The sequence below is a fragment of the Leuciscus leuciscus genome (assembly GCF_965113295.1).
Source record: "Leuciscus leuciscus genome assembly, chromosome: 16".
NCBI classification, from domain to species: Eukaryota; Metazoa; Chordata; class Actinopteri; order Cypriniformes; family Leuciscidae; genus Leuciscus; species Leuciscus leuciscus.
In genome coordinates this window covers 40,604,239-40,623,443 of record NC_138740.1, presented here as the reverse complement: position 1 = coordinate 40,623,443, position 19,205 = coordinate 40,604,239, and the positions used below count along the sequence as shown (strand labels likewise).

Sequence of the window (19,205 nt, the reverse complement as noted above, 5' to 3'; positions counted from 1 at the left end):
GTGAGTTCTGAAGGAATAATAAAACGTCGTCGGCATAAAGGCTTATCTTATGTTCATTCTTTAAGGACCAAACACCTTTAATATTCTGATTTTGCCTGATTGCCATTGCTAAAGGTTCTATAAAGATGGCAAAAAGTGATGGGGAAAGAGGACATCCCTGCCTAGTGCCTCTCTGCAGATTGAAGCTAGGAGAAGTTTGATCATTTGTCCTAACTCTTGCATTAGGGGATTTATATAAGATCTTAATCCAATTAATAAAGATTGGTCCAAAGCCGAATTTACTTAAAGTAGCTAGTAGAAATTTCCAGTTAACTCTGTCAAACGCTTTTTCCGCATCCAGAGATACTATAATTGTTTCTAAATTATTAATGTTGGAATAATCTATTAAATTGATAAATCTACGCATATTGGTAGAGGAATGTCTGCCTTTTATAAAACCCGTTTGGTCAGGGTGAATTATAAGAGGAGTTATTTTCTCTAACCTTCCTGCTAAGGCTTTGCAGATTATTTTAAGGTCAACATTTATCTATGATATGGGGCGATAACTAGATGGTAATGTGGAGTCTTTACCTGTTTTTAACAGTACGATAATGTTTGCAGAGTTCATGGTTGATGTTAAATAGTTTTCTTCTTTAATCTGTGTAACCATTTTAAAAAAAGTTGGTGCCAGTATTGTCCAAAATTCTTTATAAAATTCTATTGGGAAGCCATCTGATCCGGGAGCTTTATTGCAGGACATATGTTCAAGGGCTTCATGTAGCTCTTCCACTGTAAGGGGAGAATCTAAGGCCATGACTTGTTCTTCATTTAATTTTGGAAGGTTTATGTTATTCAAGAATTTCTTGATGTCGCTGTCTGATGGATCTAGTTTGGATGAATATAAGGTTCTATAGAAGTTTCTAAAAGTGTCATTTATTGCATTGGGCTCGTGTGTAATATTACCTACTGAATCTTTAACTGAATTAATTGTTGATTTTTCTTTATTAGTTTTTAATTGGTTAGCTAAACATTTTCCAGATTTGTTGCTATGTTCGAACTGCTCCAAGCGTAATCGTTGTACCATAAACTGTGTTTTCTTATTGATTATTTCATTTAATACAAGTTTAGCTTCCCTTATTTGCTTAAGCGTCTGTTCTTCCGGTGATGTGTTGTAGATGTCCTCTAGTGATTTAATTCTTAATTCTAATTCTGACATATTTGCATTTTCCTTCTTTTTTTTTATGTGATGCAAAAGAAATTATTTTTCCTCGCATCACTGCCTTCCCTGCTTCCCATAGGATGCCTGCTGAGACTTCTGGTGTATCATTGTTTTCTAAATAATTGGACCATTCTCTTTTAAAATAGCTGATAAAATCAAGGTCTTTAAGCAATGCCGTATTGAATCTCCAATTCCTAGAGGGTGGAGTAATTGATTTATTCCTCAGGTCGAATGAAACTGGGGCGTGATCACTCACGGTGATTGGGTGAATCTGAATATCAGATAACTCACTTACTAAAGAGCTGCTAACTAGGAAGTAATCTAATCTAGAGTATGAATGATGAACTGAAGAATAAAAGTATATTCTTTAAGATTGGAGTGGTAAGAACGCCAAACGTCACACAGTCCCAGGTCCTCCATGTATTGTTTAACAGTATTAACAGATTGCCAGTTTCGATAGTTAACTGCATTACTAAGCCTGTCATATGGAAGTAGAATAATGTCAAATGTTTTTGAAATAAAAAGCCTGTTGAATTGCACTACTTGAAAAAAAATAGGCATTGCATTAACCATGCTTGCATTTTAATGCATTGTATTTTTAGTGCTTACATTTTTATGGGCAGAAATTCAACATGGTTGAATATTTAAGCTGTGAATATTTCAATTAAAAACATTTCAAACACCTTTTCATTATTAAAAATTCAATAATCCATATTCACCTTTCATATTTCACTTCCAAAATATTCAAACTGTTTAAAAATACAACCAATAATATTCAACAGGCAATTTTCGGTCCATTTTATTTCGCTTTGCAAATTCGCTTCCACAAATTCAGTGGTTCAAATTCGACAGTAAATTCAACATTGACGTCCAGGAACTGCAGGAAAAGCAGTAGATTGCCGAGCATACTCTCCATCTGCTGTTAGTCGACCTCACCATCAGATGGTGCAAAAGTGCTTGTTGCTGAGGAAAGACATTCATTCATAAAATGAAAATGATTATCCGTGTCAGTATATGCGGAAAAGATGATAAACACACAAAAGCTGTGTTTATGTTTCATTCAATAACTTCATTGTTACTTTCCCTGTGTATTCTACATGTCATCAGCTTTCTCTACCATGAACAGGATTATAATCGGTTTCCCTCAATACCTCATACTCAAGGATTTCCCTTCCGTTGATACAGTGATGTGAAAGACCAATCTTGCACCTTATTAGGGAAGTAGGCTGTAGGCTATTATATAGGCTACAGGCAAGAAGATGGACTCAGAATATGAACTTAACGGGCAAAGTTTCATGCTGAGCGTTTCGTGATACTGGCATAAAATCAACACATACATACATATATATATATATATATATATATATATATATATATATATATATATATATATATATATATATATATATATAGTATGCATACGTGTATTGCATTAGCTTAAACTGTCACAGCACTTGCATATTGTCCTCCTATTGTTAGTTTAACTGTAAATCGCTTTGGATAAAAGCTTCTGCTAAATGACTAAATGTAAAAATTGGCTTGACATTGGACATTCGCACATTTAGGGACCGTCTCTAAAGTTGCATACAACATTGGCATACACGTTTCTAACTTCAATAGCAAACTTAAATTTATTTGAATAAATATCAAAAATCCAAAGGGTGCGCATTATGCCTGACACTAAATGAACACTTTACAGTTGGTTTTATGACTGTAAGTCGTTCTATTCAAATGCTATCGGAGTTAGAAACGTGTATACCAAAGTCGTACACACTTTAGAGACGGTCCCTAAATGTGCGAATGTCCAACATCAAGCCATCTGTATGCCAATCTATCACTGGGAAACGCTCAGCATTAAGCTTTGCGCGTTATTCTGAGTCCATCTGCTTGCCTGCGAGTTTGGTCTTTTACATCACTGTAGTCCATTAAGCTACGTTAAGCGTTGTATATGTCCAGCAGGGGAATCCTTAAGTATTGAGGGAAACCCTAATAGCCTGCATGCAGCACATCGCCACAATATAAAGTTAAGGCAACTAAACAACCAAGAGAAATATATGTCAACCTCAAAAATGTAACATTGGATCTGTATATCCGCATCGGGGAATAACATTATAATCTCGTTCACGGTAGAGAAAGATGCATGTAGGCTACACAGGTAAAGTAACCGTGAAGACGCTGAATTTAACATAAAACAGCCGTCATAATAATCACAAATACACTTACATTGCTGTAAATGAGTTTTATGAATGAATGACTTGTTCTAACTGTTGCTGGTCTTCAACACGCACTTTTGCACCATCTGATGGTGAGGTAGACTAACAGCAGATGGAGAGTATGCTCTGCAATCTACTGCTTTTCCTGCAGTTCCTGGACGTCAATGTTGAATTTACTGTCGAATTTGAACCACTGAATTTGTGGAAGCGAATTTGCAAAGCGAAATAAAATGGACCGAAAATTGCCTGTTGAATATTATTGGTTGTATTTTTAAACAGTTTGAATATTTTGGAAGTGAAATATGAAAGGTGAATATGGATTATTGAATTTTTAATAATGAAAAGGTGTTTGAAATGTTTTTAATTGAAATATTCACAGCTTAAATATTCAACCATGTTGAATTTCTGCCCATAAAAATGTAAGCACTAAAAATACAATGCATTAAAATGCAAGCATGGTTAATGCAATGCCTATTTTTTTTCAAGTAGTGCAATTCAACAGGCTTTTTATTTCAAAAACATTTGACATTATTCTACTTCCATACTGTCAGCTGTAGGGTCCATTACCATGTTGAAGTCCCCTCCAATAATCAATGCATTGTCTGTATACTCAGACAGTGAGGTGAAGAAGGAATGAAAAAAGGAAGGGTCATCAACATTTGGGCCATATAAGTTGGCTAAGCACAGTTTCATGTTCTGAACTGATAAATTAACTATTATAAATCTCCCTTCAGGATCTGTAATTATGCTGATTACTGTGAATTTGACCTTTCTGTTAATCAAAATAGCAACACCTCTCTGTTTAGAATTATAACTGGAAGAAAAAATGTGCGGAAACTGTACTGTAGAAAGGATATCAACTGACGTATTTGACATATGAATCTCCTGTAAAAACACAATATCAGCATGTAAGTCTTTTAATCGATTGTGAATTTTTAGTCTCTTCTCTCTGGTCCCGGCTCCGTGTACATTCCACGTAATAAATCTAAATGTGTTCATGCTCATAGTGGTGATGTGTGTTAAATGCTATCTACAAATGTGTGTGTGTGTGTGTGTGTGTGTGTGTGTGTGTGTGTGTGTGTGTGTGTGTGTGTGTGTGTGTGTGTGTGTGTGTGTGTGTGTGTGTGTGTATGTGTGTGTATGTGTGAGAGCAAGTACATGGTGTATGTAAGTGTGTGTGTATCTTTACATTTATATGACTCTATGTATGTAATATGTCTGTGTATATGGATCTTATACAGATACCAGTATGTTTCTATGTGTATGTTGTTTGTGTTAATAAAGTGACCGCCTGGGGAGTGAAAACAGGGAATAGTGTGCAGAAATAAAGAAAAAAGAGTGCAAGAAAAGAGAATAGAGAAAAAAGAAAAAAAGAAAGTAAATGCAGAAACCATTAGAAAAAAAGAAAGAAAGAAAAAAAAAACCTAGCTATTGACATAGACTAGAGACTGGCAGTATTATAGAAAATCAATATCACCATCAATTAGCAGATCTTGTGTATTAAAACCAGTGGGTCAAATTAACATATCTCTCTCATATAAACTAAATGGAAAAGAAAATACATATCTGATTTCAGTAGAGCCAAGGGGTGGTGTTCTGGTCTCGATGTAGGTGCCCATTTACATACAGTTTGTCCACCGAGATGACAGCGCGGGCTCCTTCTTCCAGGAATTTCCTCCTGATGGGGAACAAGATCTTACGACGCTCCAGGATTTCTTTTGGGAACTGATCATTCATACTGTAGTCAGTTCCCCGGAGCTGTCTACCGCAGCGCCTCACCTCTTCTTTTTCTTTAATAAGCACAAATTTAGCAACTATGGGACGCGGTCTTTGCCCTGCTGATCTTTTTGCGCCTAGACGATGTACGCGATCAAATTGAATAGCCTTAACCTTAACTTCTGGAAGTTTCAGTCGTGTTTGCAGAAAGTTTTTGACAGTTACCTCAGCATCTTCCTCAGGTTGCTCTGGCAGACCGGCGAAAACCAGATTATCCCTCATGCTCCTACCCTGCACGTCTAAAACTGTTTCTTTCATTTTCTTATTTTCTACCGAGAGTCGTGTTACCTCTTCGTTTAAGTATTTCACGGACTCCCGGAAGGTGCTATTCTCCGCGGCCAGAGCTTCTACCTGCTTTTGGCTGTATTCCAGAGACTCACGTAGTGCCTGAATTTCCCGATGAAGAGCCTCCAGCAGGCCCAACCGCGCATCAAAGCTGCATAATTTCCCGTCTATGGAGAGCAATATATCCGCCGTGTCGTTCCCGGTTGGTGATGTCGGAAAGGATTCCCCGGGGGAGTCCTTCCGACTCCTCTTGGATTTTCCCATAACGACCCACTGGTAGCTCTCGTCAATAAAGCTCGTCAAGCTGGCTAAATCCTCCTCCCTATGATCCAGGATTGCCAAGTTTAATATGTGTTTTTTTGAAAATATAAATTACTTACTTGACTTAATATATTATTATTTTTATCCTTTCATTAATTAAGCATTTGTTTGTTTGCTTGCTTCAGAAGCACGCCATGTTGGATTCTGCCAAGTCTCGCCGTGTCTCGCGTTACAGCATTCTCACGCCCGCGTCCTTACAGCCCGCGTCCTTCGTATATAAAGTATCCTCATTTATACCAGCTGGCACTGGCATCTTTATGTTCCCCTGCATCCTCTGTTCCTTGTGAAAGGATCTTTTCCAAGGCTGGAGAGATTTTGTCCAAGAAGAGGAATCGCCTAAACCCCAACACACTTGAAAAAATTCCCCAGTCCCATAAGCACACTAAAACTAGTAACAGTTCTCTGCACAGTAACCCCCCAGAAACCATTCTTAACATTTCCCACCCCAGACTATTCTGTTGCAGTTTACTTTACTACACTCCCTCCACCATAAGCACTGCACTCAACACAGTGTCACTTTTGCTGTTCATACTGTCACTATCCAAACAATTTATGAATAATTAATTAACTGTGTGTGACAGTTGTCTCTGCACAAGTAAATTCAGACAGAGAAAGATACATATTTTATATTATACCCAGGCAATGGACAAATGTCTGCTCAGGTCTTTTTATTATTGCAAATGAAAGATTACAGAAATTAACAGTGAGAAAAAAATAAAAATAAAAAAATAAAAAAAATAAAAAAAATAAATAAATAAATAAATAAATAAATAAAAAAAACGGGGGGAGGGGTGGGACGACACACACTGGTTCAGAATTAATTAATTTGTTTGCTATTTCTTTGCACAGTAGCTAGATGTCACTAGTGAGCAATGCTGAATGAAGCTTTGAGTAATGAACCTTTGGCTGAAGCAATGGGCTGCGAGGTCTCAGTGGTTCAGGAAGCCTCATTTTGCCATCACTAGTCCTCTGGTAAGTAATCCAGTAGTAACATAATCGCACACAAATCCTCTACAAGAAAAAGAAATACAACAAATCACCTCCTCATCCATAAACAAACAATCTATTTAAAAGAAACAGGTCTCCAACTAAATCAAAGATATTCAAAAATCAAAACATGATATAACTTCACTTACATTTGGGCTGCAAACAAACAGTTTCCCAAATCAGGATTTTTTCAAAGACAGCGGTCAACAGCACGTGGCAAATCACACTGGGTATTATTCTCTTCTTCTTCTTCTTCTCCTTCTTCTTCTTCTTCTTCTTCTTCTTCTTTCAATTTTATGGTGGTTGGCAACTAACTTTAATGGTGCATTACCGCCACCTGCTGGACTGGGGTCTAACCTTTCCAATTATATATAATAAATAAATAAATAAATACAAATTTTAATTAATCCTGTATTCCTCAGGAAACTAAATATATAATTAAAACATATTTCACCTGAGCTTCTTTGTAGGATGTCTTCTAAGTTTAATCTTAACTGTTTTCTTTGCAATTGTGAACTTAATCTTTGTCTTTCTTCCTGATATTTAGGACATTGTAGTATAACACGCTCTACAGACTCTGGACTATCACAGAATTCACAATTGCCATCGGCATGCTTCTTCATTATTACCAAAGTCTTATTTAATCTTGTGTGTCCATACCTCATTCTTGACAACTAGATTTATACTTGTTATACTTTATACTTGTTATACTTGTTTACTGTGAATCTGAGCATGCGTCGCGTCTGAACACGTTGTTGTTTTTGGAGCTCTATCGATTTGATTTATAATTCTTGATTTTTCTCTTTAAACTCACTTACAACGAACATTTTCTACTTTTCCTCACTGAGAAGCACTAATGTTACTGCTCAAACCTCATAGTTACAACGCGGACTGTTGAGCAGACGCGTCTCAAGCCTATTAGTGATCCAACGCTGGATACTCTTAAAGGTTACGTCCGTGGATCATGGCTGAACGCGTCTTCTCCACACTCACTTACAAACAAAATTTTTTTTTTTGTGCGTCTACTCTACACCCCTACCACAAAAAAAAAAACGGACTATATCCAAGACTTCAGTCATAAATTAGTATTAATATTGATAGCATCACTGGTAGCTTTGTTGCTAACTCACTGTCCATCTGTTAAAATGGCGAATATATCAGATGTAAGTAGTCTACCTTTTGGTGCAGGTGAGGACACATTTGAGCTGCACGCACTGCAGTCTGAGCTGGAAGCTGTTGAGAAACAGATCCACGACCTTTTATTGAGACAGGCCGAGCTGAGAGACCGGTGTTTGGCTCTTGAAACATCACGCGCCGATGCACACAAATCAGTGTTTAACGTTACTAACCCGCTGACTCCGACCGCGTCTACTCCGTGCGTTCCTCAGCATCGGTCGCAATCAGCCATGGTCTCGTTCACTCCGGCTCCAACACGCCACCACGAAGCCTGGGTGGTTCCGCAGCGGAAGACGCGAGTCAGGTTTAGACCAAGACTTTCTCCGACCCTCCCGGTTTTCGAGTTATCCACACAAAACCGCTTCTCCCCTCTACGCGAAACAGAACGCGATGCTGTGATCATCGGCGATTCCATCGTTCGGCACGTACACGCTACGTTAGGTAAAAGTAAGGTGCAAAGTCACTGCTTCCCTGGTGCTCGTGTTTCTGAAATCGCTGCTCGCGTTCCCGAGATCCTGAACGGTGACGAGCGCGTCGGAACTGTGGTCCTGCACGCGGGAGTGAACGACATCAGGCTGCGCCAGACGGAGATTCTGAAGAAAGACTTCAGGAATCTAATCGATACGGTACGCAGCACATCGCCTGAAACAACGATCATTGTGTCAGGACAGCTTCCCACGTACCGACAAGGGCATGAAAAGTTCAGCAGATTATTTGCACTAAATGAATGGTTAATGTCATGGTGCAATGAGCAGAAACTGCTCTTTGTAAATAATTGGAATCTGTTTTGGAAGCGTCCTAGGCTTTTCCGTGCTGATGGCTTACACCCAAGCAGATTCGGAGCGGATCTTCTGTCAGATAACATCTCCAAAATGTTAAATACCCTTTGACTAGTAACCAAAAGTCCAAATCATAGTCTCTGCTGCACCAATTTAACTGATATAAATACTAGTGTAGAACATTGCATAGAAACCGTGTCTATTCCTCGTTTAGTGAGATCAAATAATAAATCTAATGCAGGATCTAGGAAAAATCTAATTGTTATTAAAACAGAAAATGTTGCTATTAGTAAACAAAAACTATTTCTAAAGCTAGGTCTTCTAAACATTAGATCACTCACACCTAAGGCAGTTATTGTAAATGAAATAGTCACAGATAATAGCTTCGATATACTTTGCCTTACTGAAACCTGGCTTAAACCAAATGATTATTTCGGTATTAATGAGTCTACTCCTCCTGGATACTGTTATAAGCATGAGCCCCGTCTGATTGGTCGTGGCGGAGGTGTTGCAACCATTTATAGAGATATTCTCAATGTTACTCAGAAAACGGGTTATAAGTTTATTTCATTTGAAGTACTTGTACTAAATGTTACGCTCTTAGATGTTAGAAAAACATCCCTATTATCTCTAGCCTTGGCTACCGTATATAGACCGCCAGGGCCTTACGCTGATTTCCTAAAAGAGTTTGCAGATTTTCTCTCAGACCTATTAGTCAATGTCGATAAAGCATTAATTGTTGGAGATTTTAACATACACGTAGATAATCCAAATGATGCATTAGGAGCTGCGTTTACAGATTTATTAAATTCATTTGGGGTCAAGCAAAACGTCACCGGACCAACACATCGTCTTAATCATACACTCGATTTAATTATATCACATGGAACCGATCCAACCGATATAGATATCATTCCACAAAGTGATGAAGTCACTGATCACTACATGGTAACTTGCATATTACGTACTGCTGTAATATGTCATGCCGCCTCATAATTCAGCTTCAATTATCACCCCGCAAGAACAATTACAGTGCTTTACAACTATAGAACAAAAAGAGTTAAATAAACGTATCACTTCATCTAAAACAACAACATGTTTATTAGATCCTATACCAACTAAACTACTGAAAGAAGTGTTACCTGTAGTGGAAGAGCCTCTCCTCAATATTATTAACTCGTCTTTATCTTTAGGTCATGTTCCAAGAACATTTAAACTGGCAGTTATAAAACCTCTCATTAAGAAACCACAATTAGATCATAATAATCTAGCAAATTATAGACCCATTTCAAATCTTCCATTTATGTCTAATATTAGAAAAAGTGGTGTCCGCTCAACTGGGCTCTTTCTTGCAACAAAATGATATCTATGAAAAGTTTCAGTCTGGATTCAGACCGCATCATAGCACTGAAACTGCGCTCGTTAAAATCACAAATGATTTACTTTTAGCTTCTGACCAAGGCTGTATCTCAATACTAGTTTTACTTGATCTTAGTGCTGCGTTCGATACTATAGATCACACAATACTCTTAGATCAACTACAAAATTAAACTGGTGTTCAAGCACAAGCATTAAGCTGGTTCAAATCATACCTATCTGACCGCTACCATTTTGTCTATTTAAATGGAGAAAAATCTATCATAACTCCAGTAAACTATGGAGTGCCGCAGGGATCTGTGTTGGGCCCTCTGTTATTCTCAATATATATGATGCCACTTGGAAATATTATAAGGAAACATGGAATTAGTTTCCATTGTTATGCTGATGACACTCAAATATATATTTCATCACGGCCGGATGAAAACGCTAAATTTTCCCAAATTGACAGAGTGTGTTAAAGATATAAAAGATTGGATGACGCGTAATTTTCTTTTATTAAATCCAGACAAGACAGAGGTAATACTTATCGGTTCAAAAAACCGCCCACAAAACCTTGCACAATACAACTTTAACATCATAGGATGTCCTGTTACTTTATCCTCTACAGTAAAAGACCTGGGTGTTATACTCGATTGCAACCTGTCTTTTGAAAATCATATTTCATATGTTACAAAAACAGCCTTTTTCCACCTTAGAAACATTGCTAAGCTACGTAATATGCTATCAGTTTCTGATGCAGAAAAGTTAGTTCATGCATTCATGACCTCGAGACTGGATTACTGTAATGCTTTATTAGCTGGTTGTCCTGCATCCTCAATAAACAAGCTACAGTTAGTCCAAAATGCCGCCGCTAGAGTTCTTACGAGATCAAGAAAATATGATCATATAACACCGATTTTATCATCACTGCATTGGTTACCTATAAAGTTCCGTATTAATTACAAGGTACAGTATTGCCACTGACTTATAAAGCCCTAAACGGCTTAGCTCCAGTCTATTTAACGGATCTTCTATCACCCTATAATCCATCGCGCTCTTTAAGATCACTAAATTCAAGGCTTTTGGTCATTCCTAGGATATCCAGAACCACCAAAGGAGGGAGAGCATTTTCACATTTGGCTCCAAAACTCTGGAATAGTCTTCCTGATACTGTTCGTTGCTCAGACTCGCTCTCCCAGTTTAAAACTAGATTAAAGTCGCATCTCTTCAGCCAGGCATTCATATAATCTTACAGTTCAAACTACAATCCGGCCTCTAGCTCATAAATGCCAGAGGAGAACTGGCCCCCGACTGAGCCTGGGTTCTCCCAAGGTTTTTTTCTCCATTAAGGCACCTGATGGAGTTTTAGGACACCATTAGGTCACTTGATGGAGTTTTTCGGTTCCTTGCCACTGTTGCCTTTGGCTTGCTCAGTTGGGGATATTTTGGGGATATTTAATTTAATTTTATCAATCAATAAATTCCTCTTGAAACAAACTTTGTTGTATTATTTTAATTTAATACTGTGAAGCTGCTTTGATACAATCTGTATTGTGAAAAGCCCTATACAAATATACTTGACTTGACTATATAATAATACTAATAATTTTCCTCTTTTTGAAAGTTGTGAAAAAAAACTATAGAGGAGTTTTTCTTTTGCTATTTGAGCAAATGGGAACAAAAAAACAAAAAAATTAATATTCTCTCATTCACTGCTATATTTTTTAGCAAAGGTTTTTTTTTCTTTTTTTTTACCACTGAGGGCAAGTGGTCTACGAAATTTCCCGTTAGATTTTTTGGTCCCACTCCGGCCCTGTGCCCTCGTCTCAATTAACGTGACGTCTGCGTATTTATATGTATAGGATATTATGGGCCTGTCCCAATACCTCCCCTTCCCCTAGATTTTTGCCCTAGCCCTTGTTTTTGCGCATTCTTGTGTAGGGTGTCCCAAAACTTTAGGGAGCAAGGGGAAGTGTTATTCTTGCCTTAAAATCAACCCTCAAAACATAGTGAGGTGCGATGCAGACTTAAAACGAAGTGGGAGATGAATTATAAGTATATTTTCACAAATAAGCATGTTACAATTTCAAAATATGTTGGAATATGTTAGTTTGATGCACATCCAATGGACTTTTGAGTTGAGTATTTCACAAAGCTATCTGACAATGTTCATGATATCTGCCGAGTGCTTCGAGAGAGTCTGCCCATGAAATATACATCTGATCTAGGTAGTTAATCTAATTTTATTTTCGATTTCGACTTCCAAGGATGATAAAAAGAAGATATGTGAGGTAAAACTATTAAAAACTAGCCGTGTTCGTCTAGCGCGTCATCTTTCCCATCACAGCGCGCTGTCATTTCTCCCCAAACTTAGGCTAAGTCAGAATCAGCACTGAGCACAATCTGTGATTGTTGTAAAATGCAGTGTTTGCCGTTTCTAAATTGCGGGACGTGTTTGATAGTAAAAAGAGCTATTAAAAGCACAATGATCCGCGGATCATATGAACATTGCTGCTGCAACACACCCCATTGTTCCTCTATCCACCAGTCATCAACATGGCACCCTATAGTATACACAAGTCTTGCATGCATTTTACCTGCTTGTCTTACATAATCACTCACTTAAAATAAATGAACTTTTGCTATAGGAAAATATACTCTAATAAAGAGCTCAAACAAAGGCCCTTTCAAGGCTCAAATACCTGAATTTGTCTGATTATAATAAACAACAGCTAAATCATTTACGCGTCTAAATTAATTAGACAAATTAACGTTGTTGTGGTTTAGCAGCATGGTTTTATTATATGCAATAAATTATAAATGTAAATTATATAAATTATAAAATTGATTATTATAAAAAAAAATTTTTTTTTTTAAATCATAAACCCTTACAGTAACCAGTGAGTAACTTGATCTGGTATCTTCTACCTCTTTTATGATCAAATAAAATACAGTTGGGGAATCCAGGGAAAATATTCAGTGAGGAAAATAGAGCAGATCCCTAAAATTAAAATTTTAAACTAAATACTTTTTTTATTTAATTTAAATTAAAATTAAATTAGATACATTTTATTTAATTTTATAAAAAAAAAAAAAAAAAATAAATAAAAAACACCCAACAACATAACCACAGCATCTTAAAATGTATAAAAATAAACTGCACAACCAGACAATTTAACAGGTTTCTATTTATTGTGTTAATGTTGAAGTAAATGCCTTGTGGAAACAGATCCATGTTGCACTTTTCTGTTTTAAAACAAAGAAATGCTCCTTTCTTATTCACAGCATTCTCTTCACCGTGAGAAACTAGTCATCTGCAAATCCAAAAACAAAAAATTACACAAGTATCACAATATGAGCTTCTCTTTACAGTTTTGATAAGATAAACGATATTAAAGGGGGGGTGAAATGCTCATTTTCACTCAATCTCATGTTAATCTTGAGTACCTATAGAGTAGTATTGCATCCTTCATATCTCCAAAAAGTCTTTAGTTTTATTATATTTATAAAAGAAAGATAGGCTGTACCGTGTCTTTCCGGAAAAAAACGAGCGGCTGGAGGCGGGCCGTGTGGGCGGAGCTAAAGCTGTGCTAACGCGCTGAGCTAACACCACACAGAGACATTTGAAGCAGTTTTACTCACCGCCCGGTTCCAACGCACGACCGCGAACCTTTATCATTGTGACTGCTCGATACTAAAGCATTAGACGATCTGCAAATCCGTCGATCTGGGCTTTGTTTATAAAACAATCATCGTCGAAATGCAGGGAACAAACAGTCTTACACAACTCCATTGATGCTCTGGAAAAACAAACTCCATCCACTGGTCCCTTAACGCTGGGTTCTTTAGGAATCTGTGCAGGGTTGTCTTGCCCTGGCAACCAAAAACCCACTTCTTTGGTGACATTGACTTCCCTAAAGCCGAGCAGAGCGCTTTGATGAGGTACTGCTTTCTCTCTCTTCTCTCTCTGGTCTACGAGTGCGTGCGCGCCCGCGCTCTTCCGGGAGAAGTGCCCTTAGGACCCATACAAGGAAATTCCGCCCCAGCTGACGTCACACAGACCCATACTCGAAAAAAACTTTCCGAAACTTGTGACAAACCGGAAGGACAATTTTTGGCACAGAAATACTCCTTCAAACGTACAATTTAATTTTTGAAACTTTGTCCATGTTTAGCATGGGAATCCAACTCTTTAACAGTGTAAAAAACTCAGTATGCATGAAATAGCATTTCACCCCCCCTTTAAAGAAAATAATGTGTTGTTTTCCCCCAGTGTAATGTGTGTGTCCTACCTCTTCTTATCATGACTCCACAATTCTCCTCACACTCCTTCTGGCTGTAGAAGTTGTTGCCATTGTCCCCGCAGCCTCCATATATGAAGGACACACACTTTCCCACAGAAGAATTGAAGGCCCACCTGGGCATGTATGCTTTACAAGGACCAGGCACTATAGGCAGTCTACAGGCAGCTAGATGGACAAAATACACTATATATTAGGACCACACCAAGATGAAGTGTGTGCTGGGTCACTATGGGCCACTCAGCTGGGCCGTAATCCATCTTTGAGTCACACACACAAAAACAACGGACTCACACACACACACACTCTCATCATTGTGAGGACTTTCCATAGGTGAAATGAAACCTTACCCTACCCATCTCAGAAAACTTTCTGCATTTTTACATTTTTGATAAAACATTGTTTAGTATGTTTAAGCCATTTAAATTACAAGGACTCAGGAAATGTCCTCTTTAACCATGTTTATGCTGTAATACCAGTGTAATACCCATGCCATGTCATTATGCAAATTTGTGTCCTCAATCATATAAAGCACACACACACACACCCACCCTCAGTGCGACAGCTCTCCAGACACTCCTTTTTTGTCACAAAGTTGTTCTGGTTCCCCTTACAGCCTCCATAGGTGAACGTCTGACAGGTCATGATGGACGAGTTGTAATGGAAACGCTCCATCATCCCGAAGCACGGACCGGAATCTGGCTTGGACTTACATGCCTCTACACACACAGAGAGAGACACACACACACAGACAGAGACACACACACACACACACTTAGTGCGACAGCTCTGCAGACACTCCTTTTTGATTTGCTACAAATTCACAGCTTTTGGGTCTTTTCCTGACAGGCCATGTCATGATGATACATTAACATTTCAAAAACATAAACAAAAAATTACACAAGTATCACAATATGAGCTTCTCTTTACAGTTTTGATAAGATAAACGATATTAAAGAAAATAATGTGTTGTTGTTTTCCCCCAGTGTAATGTGTGTGTCCTACCTCTTTTCATCATGACTCCGCAATTCTCCTCACACTCCTTCCGGCTGTTGAAGTTGTTGCCATTGTCCCCGCAGCCTCCATATATGAAGGACACACACTTTCCCACAGAAGAATCGAAGGCCCACCTGGGAATGTATGCTAAACAAGAACCAGGCTCTATAGGCAGTCTACAGGCAGCTAGATGGACAAAACACACTATATATTAGGACCACACCAAGATGAAGTGTGTGCTGGGTCACTATGGGCCACTCAGCTGGGCCGTAATCCATCTTTGAGTCACACACACTCTCACACACAATTATGAGGACTTTCCATAGGTGAACGTTTGAACATCAGGGTTAGGCATTAAATATGTATATTGGGGGAAATATACAGTCGGTGCAGCCTTACTCTGACATGTTCAGGGTTACATTAGCTATAGGCTATTTAAGCTTAGTTTAAGTTGTTATTTCTTTCCAGTTCGTAATTTTAGAGCTTCAGCTTAAACTTATTTCAGTTAACTTAAATGCTTAATGTTTCAACTTATTTAGGCTAATGCCGGTCAGGGACACCATTAGGCCATGAGTCACACACTCGACAGGCCACCCCATAAAATTAAAGTTTGATTTGCTACAAATTCACAGCTTTTGGGTCTTCTTTTCCTGACAGGCCATGTCATGATGATACATTAACATTTCAAAAACATAAACAAAAAATTACACAAGTATCACAATATGAGCTTCTCTTTACAGTTTTGATAATAAGATAAACGATATTAAAGAAAATAATGTGTTGTTGTTTTCCCCCAGTGTAATGTGTGTGTCCTACCTCTTCCTCCGCAAGACTCCTCACACTTCTTCTGGCTGTAGAAGTTGTTGCCATTCCCCTTGCAGCCTCCATATATGAAGGACACACACTTTCCCACAGAAGAATCGAAGGCCCACCTGGGAATGATTGCTTCACAAGGACCAGGCACTATAGGCAGTCTACAGGCAGCTAGATGGACAAAACACACTATATATTAGGACCACACCAAGATGAAGTGTGTGCTGGGTCACTATGGGCCACTCAGCTGGGCCGTAATCCATCTTTGAGTCACACACTCTCACATATGTAAATCTAAATATTACATCTAAATCTAAATGTTGAATCTAAATGTTTCGGGTGAAACTAAATATTTAACTAATATGCAAATTCAAAATGCCAGTAACCGGAAGTGCCAAAATAAAAGCTCGAGGAGGTCAGTGTGTTTATAGCATGGTTTATAGCATAGACATTCAGTCAAAGTGAGCACCTTCGTGGCTGGCTATTACTGCTACAGGTCATAAGTCCCGCACTTTTCATTGAAGCAGCCTACTCTTTAAATACAGTTTCTCCAAACGTGTTTATTATTTTAGGTAGTTATTATCACAATAATCCATGTCCAAGAGTCCATTTCCTCGGATGAGATGGTTTTTATTCATTATTTGACACTATAAACCATGCTATAAACACACACTGACCTCCTCGAGCTTTTATTTTGCCACTTCCGGTTACCGGAATTGAGAATTTGCATATTAGGTAAATATTTAGTTTCACCCGAAACATTTAGATTCAACATTTAGATTTAACATTTAATATTTAGATTTAAGTTAACCATTTAAAATATCGTTGACAATCATTGTTGTAAATGTGCTAAAAAGTGACTGTCAGTTTTTTAAACATTGTTTGAAACTAAATGTGACAAAATGTTGCTGTTATTTTCAGCGTGAGCCGCTTTACAAACGGCGCCCCATATCTACCTCTACATCCTTTCAAACCATTCATCAGAACACACACAAATACATGCATACGATGTACTGTGTACAGTATGTGTAACGTTACATGTAAATGAATCCCGTTAACAGTAACGTTAATGTTATGAACATAGTTATTCCACTCAGTAACCATATCTCAAGTTTCAGCCTAATGCAGTCTCTCCTTCATTTATTTACACAAATTTGCTGCAAATGGTCGTTGCTGTAACTGTATTCTACATTATGGGAGCACCCCATTTCCCTCCAAAATTAAAAACTGAATTAATGTTGTGTTTCTGCTACTCCCCAGAAAAAAAATGCTATCATATGCAAGTTATTTAAGGGGCTGTTTACACCTGGCCACTTCATGCGTTTTCTCAGATGGGATAGCTATCCAATCATGAAAAGACCAGGTGTAAATGCCCTCCGAAACGCAGTCGAGACGGATTTGAATCCGATCGCTCAAACCACTTCAGGAGGAGATCTGGGCCGCATTCCAGACGTAAATGCATCTGGTTGTTGAAACCACATATGTAAATTTTACTCCTCCCAAAAATGCAAAAAAATAAAATAAAATAAACATGTGAGAGCGTTTTATAGGCTATATGTAATGTTATATCCAGATATGATGACGCTACTGGAACACGCATCACAGATAAGAAGCTGAGAATCTCTTCATTAAGCCAACGTGCAAACTATCGCAAATCACAGTGAAAGTAAGACGCTTAACACACAATCAACATCATTAAAAGTAGAGGAGGTCTGGGCCGCATTCCAGACGAAACTGGACAAGTGTAAATGCATCTGGTTGTTAAAACCACATATGCAAATTGTACTCCTCCCAAAAATGCTAAAATATAAACGTGTGAGAGCGTGTTATAGGCTATATGTAATGTTATATCCAGATATGACGACGCTACTGGAACAAGCGCATCACCGCAGATGAGCAGCTGAGAATCTCTTCATTAAGCCAACGTGCAAACTATCGCAAATCACAGTGAAAGTAAGACGCTTAACGAAACGAAATGATCTTACCAGGGCTGTTGCCGCTCTCTCTTATTGCGGTCTTTGATTTTGAAATTAGCTGATGATCAATAAAATGCAGCGGTGACGTGCACTCCATTAAATCTGCATATAGTGCGGGAATTGAAGATCGGATTTAAATCCGTTTCGCAAAAACACATTTATGTGACCAGGTGTAAATGGAATCGTTTTGATAAATCATATAGCTATCCGATCTGAGAAAACGCATGAAGTGGCCAGGTGTAAACTGTCGCAACTCTCATATTTAACGGCTCTGGGCACCGCATACCCACTGCACAGTGTGAAACAGGCGTCAACCCTTTCAATATAAAAGTCTTCTCTATTGACTGACTCCTTCTTTCAGGTTTTAATGGCAGTTGGCAACTCTATTGACTGACTCAGATAATATTACAATTTATTTATTTACAAAGTTCATCTTTCACTGGTCACCTGCTCTATTGTTCATGCATTTCTTCAGGCTGCGTAATGAAGTTAAAGAACATGGATCTCACCTGTGGTTCCTGGAGCAGCTTCTGTTGTGCTCAAGCATCCATACAGACACAATAACACAGCGCAGTACACTCGAGCTGTCATCCTCTCCAATTACGGTCATACAATGAACTGCTGGGAAATCATACTTGTCTCAGGACGAGAGAATATTTAAGTTAGCGCTCAACCAATGGCGTGAGTTTGGGGCGGGATGATCCAGAGCCATAGAGAGAGAGAGTTGCGACACTCTTTGATGTCGCCGCTATGGCTGTCACGTGGTTCATGTAAGCCCCAATAGTTCCAAAACGTACGCTGGCTGTCATGTTCTTCTATGGGACAGACAGCAGCGATTGCATTATTGAACGGTAAATATAAAATAAAACACACACCCAAGTACTTTTTCAGCTGTTATTGCATTATTGCATTTTGTTAATGTCAGTTTTGCTTTTGGAGATAAGTTTTAAGCTATATTTTTGGAGGGAAAAGCTTAGTGTTCATGTTCGCATGGGTAGTAGCACTGGCTTTAGCGGCTCTAACTT

The 19,205-nt window shown here is 38.3% G+C and overlaps 1 protein-coding gene across 5 annotated transcripts in view; it reads right to left on the bottom strand.

The window, feature by feature from the left end:
• LOC309476979 (actinia tenebrosa protease inhibitors-like) overlaps nt 1–18,831 on the bottom strand; it is a 166,578-nt gene extending 147,747 nt beyond the window's left edge. Inside the window, exons 1-5 of one of the 5 annotated variants that reach the window (XM_082140127.1) lie at nt 18,690–18,831; nt 16,208–16,375; nt 15,401–15,577; nt 14,947–15,114; nt 14,387–14,563 (exon numbers count right to left, since the gene is read on the bottom strand). In XM_082140127.1, coding sequence (XP_081996253.1) covers nt 14,387–14,563; nt 14,947–15,114; nt 15,401–15,577; nt 16,208–16,375; nt 18,690–18,771 — 772 coding nt within the window. In that variant the 5' untranslated portion in view covers nt 18,772–18,831. The remainder of the gene's footprint in view (nt 1–14,386; nt 14,564–14,946; nt 15,115–15,400; nt 15,578–16,207; nt 16,376–18,689) is intronic. The other 4 variants (XM_082140125.1, XM_082140124.1, XM_082140128.1 and 1 more) reach the window with 4 other exon arrangements.
• Nucleotides 18,832–19,205: the final 374 nt, after the last annotated feature.